This window comes from Pezoporus flaviventris, unplaced genomic scaffold (assembly GCF_033815535.1).
Source record: "Pezoporus flaviventris isolate CSIRO_AGI_PZ_B2104156 unplaced genomic scaffold, CSIRO_AGI_Pfla_v1 ptg000090l, whole genome shotgun sequence".
Lineage (NCBI taxonomy): Eukaryota > Metazoa > Chordata > Aves > Psittaciformes > Psittacidae > Pezoporus > Pezoporus flaviventris.
Window position 1 is genome coordinate 2,589,843 of NW_026892638.1, and position 10,390 is coordinate 2,600,232.

A 10,390-nucleotide genomic window follows, 5' to 3' on the forward strand; every position below is an offset into this window, starting at 1 on the left:
CCTGGCAGAGCATGAGACTCAGAAAGCCCTGGTCAGACCAAACATTTCTAAGCAGCAACTAAAAACATCTGCGTTATCAGTGCTGTTCCAAGGCTGAAAGTCAAAAACACAGCACTGCACCAGCTACTAAGAAGGAGAAAAATGACTGCTACTGCTGAACCCAAGACAACATGCTGATGTATTTTTTCTTGGTCTGTGTGTCCATGTGTAGTAATACTAGAATAAAAACTCTCACAGTTGTCTTAAGTTTCAAAATATTGTTACATTATTAATTAGAAAATCAATCCTGTGTTCTTCCTTTTAGTTTGCCCAGCACTTAGCAAAGAAGAGAGAGAGTTAGTCAGAAGAAAAGCATTAAAAAAAATACGGGAAAAATATGGTTTACAGGTGAGTTTAAAATAGAAGTTGATTAAGGGTTTGATGTCTACATCTATTTTGTGATTCCTATGTTAAGTCATAGAATTCAGTGAATAAGGAGAACTCTAAAATTCATTCAGACTTGGGCCTGGTGATGATGGCAATAACGTCACACACATACCTTACAAAGTATGGCTGTAAGGTAAGAAACCACTAAATGAGAACTGTGTGGGTTTTTTTGTTATAAGATGGACCTGGTAGTTTAACTCAAGTTTGTCTTTTGCACACTTAATAATAATTATTTACAAACCTTTACAGAGAGAAATGATAGTAAGAGGTGATGAAAGTTGTGTTAAAAGTTTAGGAAAAGAAGATTCATTCTACTGTGTGCAAGAGTCTTCATCCTTTTGAGCTTAAGATTTTTTTTTTTTTTAAAGTAATTTCAACTTTTATTTCTGCAAATTAAGTTTGCACTAAATTGCAGTGCTATTTTTTATTTGGAAAGGAAAAAATAATGAGCAACTGAAAAACTGATGGAAGGAAGAGGGAAATTTTTTAAGTTTTTATTTTAAGTCTGATTTGCTATAGAAGAAAGTCAGCATGAATTTACAGGCAATATAGTATGTAAGTATTCTAGTTACTTCTGTTTTGGAGATTATTTTCTTGGGGTTACATCTAGCACTTGTCCTAAGTATTTGTGTAGAAATCAGAATGACATCAATTCTCTCAAATTCTTGAGGTACCAAAATAATACCAATATGGCATCTATACACACGCTTAGTTCTGTCACCTATTCTGAAGAAATTAATTGCCAAGGAACAGGCGAATGTTTAAACAGAAAGCATGTCTGTATAGTTTTTTGCTTAAAATGGAGAGATTGGTTCTTCATACCAAGTGGAGATTCAGGAGAACCTATTAATTTATTTACAGCCTCTGAAATTAATGAATTTGGCAAAATAAAATTGTTATGTGATGATGGCAATAACATCACACACACCTTACAAAGTATGGCTGTAAGGTAAGAAACCACTAAATGAGAATTATGGAGTTTTGTTCTAAGATGTAGAATTAATGAAATAGACTGAAAATGCCTTACTTTTGGCAGCAGCAAAGTTATCAAAAATAAAGAATGTAAAGTCCACTTTATTTCTCCTGATGGTATTTAACCTGCTTATAAAGAACACAGAGTATGAAGACAGTAAAGCACTGAAGAATCCAAAGTACAAAGACAGAGCGGGAAAACGCAGAGAGACCATTGGAAGTGAAGGAACCTTCCAGAGAGATGATAGTCCAGCATCTGTTCATATGTAAGTTTGATGGGGGGATGGGGAGACTGGTGTGAGTGGAAGGGAGGCATCTTCCATGTCTTCAGTGAATCTTAAAAAATTACGATAAAGAAGTACTAATTTGTTACTAGGATACAGTTTGTTAAGTATTCATTACCTATATATAATGTGTTAAGAGATATAGAAAATAGTAAACTGTTCTCAGTTAGTAGTTCATATGCTCTTTCTCACCTTCCGTACAGAATTGTTTGCCTGTAAGAATGGTTAGATCACTTCCTTACCAACTCAAAACAGAAAGAACTCTCCAGCTGCACTACTAACACCTTCAATATTATCTTTTTCAAGTGCCTCAGCTTCTATTTTTCTTATCCAGTCCCACTAATGGTACACACGCAGATTTTTCACCTGCAGTTTCTTTCACTGTCAATACCCAGCTTATCTTAGGATGTAACGACACTTGCTTTAGTCTTCCTCTTTGATCATTCCTTTCTGTAGTTGTAGTGACGTTTTCTTAAAAAAAAAAAAATGAACTTGTAGGTTAGTAAAAGGAAGTATGAGACAATGAAATATGTGTTAGGATGATTTGGTGGTGAGGCAGCGATACTGTCTTTTACTTAGTGCAGTCAGTTCCCACCCAGAAGTTAATTCCAGAAATAATTAAGTAGTTCAGAAGGACTTTTATGTTGGTATTGACCAGAGGCTTGAAATAACTTTGGTAATATTCATGAAAGAACTTGCAAAATGTAGCACGAGTGTATCCTGCATAGCTCTTTGTGGAAGTAGGAATAGTATCATAGTTGAGTCCTGGTTTCTAGAGCATGAACATTTTTTGGTATTTGGGTAGAGAGCATACTGTTTGTATTAACTCTTGCTTATCAGTTATCTTAAACTTTCTTCAAAGTGAAATCAGCAACAGCAATAAAGGACATAAAATGTTGGAGAAGATGGGATGGAAGAAGGGGGAAGGCCTGGGCAAGGATGGTGGTGGTATCAAGGATCCGGTAGGTCTGTCTGGATTTTACTTGGAGCAAAAAGGAATAGAAATGTAATTGCAGTGGAAAACGTGCAATTGTAAGCCACTATTCACTTAAAACATTTTAAATTCCTGGTTAGGAAGGAATAATTAGTAGGGCTAATCTCAAATCACTTAATGAAGTATTTTGAAATTTTTCAGTGATTCTGTTCCTTAAGTAGAAAATGCCAGTAATACCAGTGTTTGGTAGGGAACAGGGGAGTACAGGCAGCTTCTAGCAATTAAAAAATCTCATAACTGAATATAAAGTCTGGAGGAAGATTGAAATAATTTTAAGTGATAAGAATGCAAGATGGACTTGGTGGAATTCTTCACTTTCTCTGAGGCTGATGTGGCACAAAATCAAGCTAGGTGAATGGACCATGAGGAAGAAACAACTGGCTAAAGTCACTGCAGCCATCAAGTTCTGGGCCTCTGCGGCAGCCCCATTTTTGTTCACCAGGGATGTGCTGTCTTTTGGCACTAGGGCTGCTCAGAGCCACGCTGTACCTTTTGTTGTCAGACTACCCAGCACAGGGATTATACACCATTGACTCAGTGAGGAATACTTCACAGTTAGTGGCAGGTTACATCATTCAGCACTCCAGCTCATAGTTCCAGAACTGATGATTTGACACATCTTTTTAATAGTACTTTAGATGTCTGCATATGATCTAGGTATATTCTTCACTATGAGGGTGTGCCAGTGAGGCACTGGCACAGGTTGCCCAGAAAAGTTGTGGATGCTGTATCGCCAGCAGTGTTCAAGGCCAGGTCTGATGGAGCTTTGAGCAACCTGGTCTAGTGGAAGGCGTCCCTGCCTGTGGGAGGGGGTTCCAAGTAGATAAGCTTTAAAGTCCCTTCCAACCAAAACTGTTCTATGATTCTACGTTATTAGAGGCTTAAAGAAAAGCGCTTGGGGATGGGGGTTGGAATTAGTATTGTAAAACATGATTAAAAAGTATTTAGAATACCTAACTTGCAGTTACCGTATTTAATGTATTTGACAGATTCACCTTCAGTTACGCAAGATGCATGCAGGTTTGGGTACCAGTAGACCAGCCTCAGCTGATGATGTTCAGATCGTCCAGAGCAAGAATAAAAAGAACTGGGATAAAGCAAGAGAAAGGTTTGCTGAAAACTTCCAAGAACCAAAATCACAAAAAGATACACCTAAGATTATACCTTGGGTTAGAGGGACTGTAGAGTGAAGTCCCACAGCAGGGTAATTCCTGTGTGTAAATAGCTGGGAGAGAATTTATTTTTATTCTTTGTTTCTTTTGCTAAAGCAGAAGTTTGGCAATATGTAAAATACAGTTGTGGAAAAAAATATACAAGACTAACTCTTATTAATTGGTTTTCTGTTGTTTTCATGCTTTTATAAAAACACATTTTTAAGAAAAAATGAATGGAATTTAGGGGCATATTCAAATGAAGTACTTGAAAGTGATTATCATCACGAGCAGGATATTTCCTCAGTTAACACTTTCTTCATGGAAAGTCAATACATCTGTTAAATTAAAATATTATATACCTTTAACATTTGAACAGTGGTTAAAAAGAAATAACAAAAAAAATAATTCCCCAGGGCCCTACTAACAGAGAATTATAGCCCTTTTCCTTTCCTCTATTTTGTGCTTATTCACGATTGCCATGAAATCCTCAGCAAAAGAGATACACCACTCTTAAATTCATACACTTTAGTACTAGTTACATGTCTCAGCTAAAGAGGGGGAAAAAAACTTGTTTTTTAAACAATTCATCCATACTGTTCAAAAATAAATACTCCAGAAACAAACTACCAGGTAGCATTAGTGAAGAAAATATTTTTCAAGAGACTGTAGTCAAATTTTCTTCTATGAAGAACTTCCTTGAGATTTGTTTAGTAAATCTCATGCCTTTAAAACAGGAGGTATGTTTAGAATACAGCAATATTTTGTGGGTGTGTGTATTAACTTCTTGTTCTGATACATCCATTGCTGGCAATGGAGTTTATGCCAGAAAAATAAACCAACCAACAGATTTTTGATGGGGAAAGTTTGCCAAACTGAAACTAAGAGCTTGGTATTTATTGAATGTTCCTAATCATAATAAATCACTGTTGATTTAAGCACTGTGCTTCTTGCTAGGAGTGCTCTTCTAAAATGAGAAAAACTTAATCCCAATTTAGTCAAGTTAAAGCTCTGGTACTTGTCCAAGCACTGGAAATCTGGTAGTCTCAGCATCATACTGGAACATACATGCAACTGTAAAGCACTGTTGAATAAAACCAGGACAAGTTGCTATTTATCTTGATGTATGTTTAGACACATACAGTATAAAGCCAAATATTTGATACGTTATTTAAATCATTAAAGCACACGTTTAACAACCTGAAGCATGCTTTTAGCAGTAGACAGTTGAAGATACAGTTACAAGCACTGGATGCCTGCAGCAGTATTAATTTAATTTAAATCAGTTCACTGCTTGCCTTTATACACAGTTGGGATTTTTTTAGTGACTGGTATGAATTTTTGGCTCACTTTGCTGTTGCATTCCTTTAAATTGACAGCTTCATGTTTTCAGAGGTAATCCATTTATTTCTAGCTGAAAATAAGTTTTTTGCCCCATCCACCACTTTTTTTTAAGTTGACCTCTGTGGTCTTCAGAGTAGATCAGAGAACAAATCTTGGTTTCAAGGGAGAGCAGGACAGACATCCTGAACATACATTAGTAGGAACCTAAGCTTTCCCTCAGTTATTCAAATAACAGTTCTAAGAAAGTCCATCATTCTTTTATTGTTGCCCTGCAAAGAAGAAACTCGACAGGATGTAACTGAGTTTACATTTCATAAAGCTTTTGAAATAAGACATCATTTGCCTTCTGTGAGAGGCATGGTCTCGTGCAGTCAAGCACTGATTGCTTTCAGTACTGTGGCTTCCTCACAGTACCACTTCAAGTACAGTGCCACTTCAAGGGTTGATCCTTAGTCTCAGTTTACCATTGGTGTGACATATCCAATTATCTCTTGCAGCTGCCTAGGAAAGTGGAAAAAGTGGGGCAATTAATACACACAGCATTGTTAACAACTGAATATACTGCCTAATTCTCATCTAGCACCTGTGTACCTTTATTGAGTAGGAAGACTTCACTTGAGTTAAATAGAGCTTTTCATCCCCTGCCTTAGTGACCTCTTAAAATGTTTTAAGTAAGTTAGGTAAAAGCCACCAGTGGTGTGCAAGCCTTATGTGCAAATGCAGTACTGCCTTCCCTCATGTCAGGAGGGGAACATGAGTTGCCATTGCACTATTATAATGTTGGAGGCTATAACCAGTAAAGTACAGTATGAAGTCTTAACTGTCTTACCTTCTCAGTCCTCCAGCCATCCTGTTGTCTTTTCCAATTTATGATACTTGATCACTTAAGACAAAGTTGCTTTCTATACATCCAAAGTTGTTTTAGTAATTGATTGTGTGTATATAAATACTGCTAGGGAATACATATAATCTCAAAGCTGTTAAAAATAACATTACATTCATCAGTTTACACAAACAATTTATTTTCTGTAGTCCCAATAGTGAATGTTGCAAAGCACTGACATTGCTGAGATTTAAACTAAACTAAAAAGAGTAGGTACGTTCGTATCTTCAGTGCTTACTAACCCAGCTGGCAAGTAAAAACAGCGCATTCAACACTGTGAAAACCATAGGACTAAATACCTCGTGGCTCTGAACCATTGTTACATATATGACATATTTTTACAAAACATACAACAGACGGAGTTTCTGTTCTAGAAGGAACACTTCCTTTCCTGCTGCAAGTGGCTGTATGAAGTGTACTGACTGGACCTTTCTGCCAGTACATAACAAACTCGAAACAGCCGGAAGAGATGTCAAAAATGGCATCTGGGTATGATCCAGATGAACTGTACTTACCAGCGGGCTTTGTTCTATATGGAGTTTATGCAAGTGCTGCATATCTTTGTGACCACTAAATGTGGCATTTTTATGTCACCCAGTTACTGCCTTCTACATGTTTCAGCTGCATCTTAGTTTAATGTGACAATGCCACTGTTGATGAACATACCTGCATACCAGTTTCCGTGGCCCAGCCAGCACTTGGTGCAGCCCTGCAGTGCAGCAGGGCACCATCTGCTCTCGTCCATTTGTGCCGAATGGTCTCGGTGTTACTGCAGTGCTACAGTAAACAGGGCACACGCGGCCTCGCCTGCTGCTTCTCAGCCGCCTTGGTTAAGACAAGGCAAAAAACGAGGTTACGGCCTGGCCTCCCGGCCGCCGCGACTCTTCCAGCGCTCACCCGCGGCTCTGCCGGAAACGCCGGGCAAAGGCCCGGGCCCAGCAGCACCTCCCGCCGCTTCCCCCACTCCCCGAGCCGGCCGCCCGCCTCAGCACCCGGCTGGGAGCCCGGAGAGCCGCGCGGCCGTGACACCCGCCCGGCCCGCTCCGCCCCGGCCCGCCTTTACTTCCCCTCCGGGAGCGCCGCCATCTTGTCTCGCCTCTCCTCGATCCGTCCTATCCCGCCCTGCCGCAGCGGCGGCGGCACCGGCACCGCGAGGGGGAGGCCGAGGCAGGAGGGCCGGCCATATACGCCGGCGCCGCCGCGGAGCTCGGTGTGAGCCCCGCGTTTCAGTTTACAGCTGCTCCCAGCTCCTCTTCTCGTCCTGCCCCGCCGGCAGAGAACTGCCGCGCTGCTCCCTCGGCCTGGCCTCTTACGTGGGACCCTGCAGCCCCGGAGGAGAAGGAGGAGGACGGAATCCATCACAGTGTTAGCGTTAAGAACTGACACATAACCACCGGAATGGTTATATGAGGTTCTTTATTGCGGCGCTGGGAAACCAGGGGCACGCGCCCAAATCTGGCTTCGACCCCGTCACATCGCGATCGCAATTTATACACTAAAAATTTCGTAACTAATACATATACAGCACAGATTACAGCACTGACTAATACATATGCATTAACGATTACTTCATTAGTCCAGAGAGATCAGTCTCTTCTGCGCTTGCGCAGCCCCCTCTGGTGGTCGTCCCGATGAAGTAAGGAGTCTTCCTCCCATTATTCTTTTCACCTTTCTGCTCTTCGGACAGGCTCCAACCATTATGTGGACGCCAGCATTCTCACTTCCTCACTTGGCTTGTCCTTCTATGTTGCAATGATTTCACAAAGCTACCGATATTGCAGAGATGAAATTTTCTGCTGCTCAAGATATATGGTTTCTATTTCTAGACAAAGCTTCCTTGTAAGCAATACAAAAATTATGAACATCTGTATTACCAAGACGCACAGTTAGACAAAGCTTCCTTGTTATAAACTACAAGGTCTTAGGCCAGACAACCTGTGCCTTTCTTGTTATTTTGTTAGTTTCTACTGCTGAGGCTACCACAGCAAAGTTACAACATTCTTTTAATATACAGAAATCTACTGTTGATTCGAAAACTTTTCAAATATAGTCATTTCTATTGCTCTAGATAATCATTTTAACGTAAAATTTCACTCTTTTTCTAACAACAGAACAACGTGACGACAGACCAAACAGACAGAAAATGAGGTCCATACATACTAGTTCTAAAAAATAAATATATATATTAATATTTAGGATCAGGACTGATCCTAAGAGTGAATGAGTGGAGTCTCAGGAGTGATCCTGAGAAGTAAAGGACAGGAGGAGCCAGCACAGCCGGAGCCTCAGCCAGTTCTTGGGCCAGCAGAGCACCTCATCCAACAAAGAACCAACTTCATCAGCTGCTCCCTGACCTTTGGTTGTAAATGCCTTGCAGACCCCATTCCTCAGCCTCCCTGTGCTCTCTGTCTTCCCTCCCTCCCTTTTCTAACCACAAACAATGGTGGACTGACTTTGTCTTAGTAGTCTTACTTAGGTAAAGCCTTATTGCTGCTGCAGACAGTATGCTTTGGCCAAACCTCAGCTGTTGGGCTTTGTGAGACTAAAAAGTCTGCAAAAGGTAGTCAGGCTAGACTTGGTAGAACCTTGTATCTTGCACTAATATTGTTCATCTTTAATCATCTTTAACCTTTTCCCCCTTAAGTCCTTCACTTTCTTCTTCCTGTTTCCTCCATCTTTTTCTGTTAGACCTGTTTTTTTCTATTAGATTGGGGGGGGGGGGGGGGGGCATTCTATTAGATCACCAGGGTTTTTTTCTACCCATTGGAAAAAATATGTCAAAGTGTTGGTTAATAAAATAAAAAGGTGATGCTTACTTGAGTTACCACCATCACACTACTCAGTAGATTTGTTTTTCCAGCCTTTAATCTTCTTTATTCAGCCTGTACTACAAACAGGCAGGAATAGTCTCTAAAGTGTCCAGCAATGTTAAATAAGGCTTAGTGTGAATGAAAATTAACGTTGTAGTTCCTTAACTTCCTTGGAAAAACCCTAGTATTTCTGCTTGATTCTTTATCTGCACAACAGGAATAATAGCACTTGTTTTCACTCCCTCTTTAGGGATACTCAAAAACTGTCTAGACATAGTCCTGGGCAGCTGGCTCTAGGTTGCCCTGTTTGATCAGAGGATTGGACAGGATGAGCTCTAGAGGTCCCTTTGAACCTCAGCTTCTCTGCAATTCTGTGATTACTACAGAAGATGTGGTGAAGAGCTGACTTGCAGCTGTATACAACCGGGGTGGAGGCCACAGATGCCTCTAGGAAGACAGAAAGAAGTCCTGAACTGACAATAGCAAGTAAACAAACAAAAAGGCCAAGGAGAGTGGGCAGTTTGAGACTAATCGGCAAGAAAAATTTGCTGTTCAGCCTCTCCTTTCCCAGCCATCCTTGAGGTCCGGATTCATGACCCAAAAGAGGTGAAGCTGCAAGAAGAAAAAGCAAATGCGATGACTGAATGGTAAATATTAAACAGGAGTTTTGGAAAGTATACAGCTGGCTGTTCTTTAGTGTGAATGTCAGCCTATGGAGTGGAAAGGCTAGAACAAAACTCCCAACAAACCTGCCCAAAGCAGTTGGTGCTGCCCTGGTGGCAGGCACTGTAGGCCAGCACCGTCCTCCAACTTGGCAGGCCTAGCATTGCTCTAAGCAGTATAACAAAGAAACAATAGGTTAAAAAACAAAGTGATACAGTGCACAAATAAGTGGCACAGTGCTGGACCTTTTCAGCCTTTTAAAATGTCATATGCTTTATAAAGAGCAGTTCTTCATTGCATGACATTGTGCAAAGTCCTGGTCTTACAAACCTTTGCTCAGAGGCAGGTCTGACTGTTCATAGACGATTGCTCAGTGTGATGTAGGTACGCTGGTCCTCCACAAGTACAGTGGCAGGGAAAACAAACACTGCTGAGTTGTTTCTGAGGTGTGTTTTCTGTTTGGAGATTTTTTTGGGAGAGATTTTCTGATCCATGTTGATCTAGAATTTGGGGTAGGTTTTTTGGTTGTGATTCATGTGGGGAGAGCAGAGCTTCTGGCTGGGTGGGTTATTTGACCATGAGCAGTCATAAAAATTTTTACCAAGGAGGTCAGTGTGATCCAGAAATGATAACCAGGAAGCACCGGAGATGGGCTTTTGTGTTTTTTCTGGTTCAGTGGACAAGCCACCATCCAGCTGTTTTTAGTTTGTTTTAAGAATTTACAGGATTGGGAATGTAGTTGAGAAGTTCTTGACATGTGTGATTTGTGTGAGACTGTAGTTCCATTTTTCATTTTACCATATAAATGCTTCATTCTAGACATGTCTTTAGACAGCAGACTCAAGTTGGAAATCGAACATAGT

At 40.5% G+C, this 10,390-nt stretch overlaps 1 protein-coding gene, 1 long non-coding RNA gene and 1 other non-coding gene across 4 annotated transcripts in view; 1 reads left to right on the forward strand and 2 right to left on the reverse strand.

Moving 5' to 3' along the window:
* AGGF1 (angiogenic factor with G-patch and FHA domains 1) overlaps nt 1–4,765 on the forward strand; it is a 26,007-nt gene extending 21,242 nt beyond the window's left edge. Inside the window, exons 11-14 of the mRNA XM_061475730.1 lie at nt 305–387; nt 1,537–1,664; nt 2,545–2,644; nt 3,666–4,765. Coding sequence (XP_061331714.1) covers nt 305–387; nt 1,537–1,664; nt 2,545–2,644; nt 3,666–3,866 — 512 coding nt within the window. The 3' untranslated portion in view covers nt 3,867–4,765. The remainder of the gene's footprint in view (nt 1–304; nt 388–1,536; nt 1,665–2,544; nt 2,645–3,665) is intronic.
* LOC133280787 (uncharacterized) lies at nt 2,163–6,936 on the reverse strand. 2 transcript variants are annotated; one of them, XR_009747286.1, is made up of 3 exons: nt 6,721–6,936; nt 3,630–3,763; nt 2,163–2,650 (listed from the first exon to the last, which is right to left on the reverse strand). It is a non-coding gene; the product is annotated as an uncharacterized LOC133280787 (long non-coding RNA). The 2 variants fall into 2 exon arrangements; XR_009747287.1 differs by lacking the exon at nt 6,721–6,936 and adding an exon at nt 6,001–6,069.
* On the reverse strand, nt 5,886–6,015 carry LOC133280870 (small nucleolar RNA SNORA47). Its single transcript, XR_009747306.1, has one exon. It is a non-coding gene; the product is annotated as a small nucleolar RNA SNORA47 (small nucleolar RNA).
* Nucleotides 6,937–10,390: the final 3,454 nt, after the last annotated feature.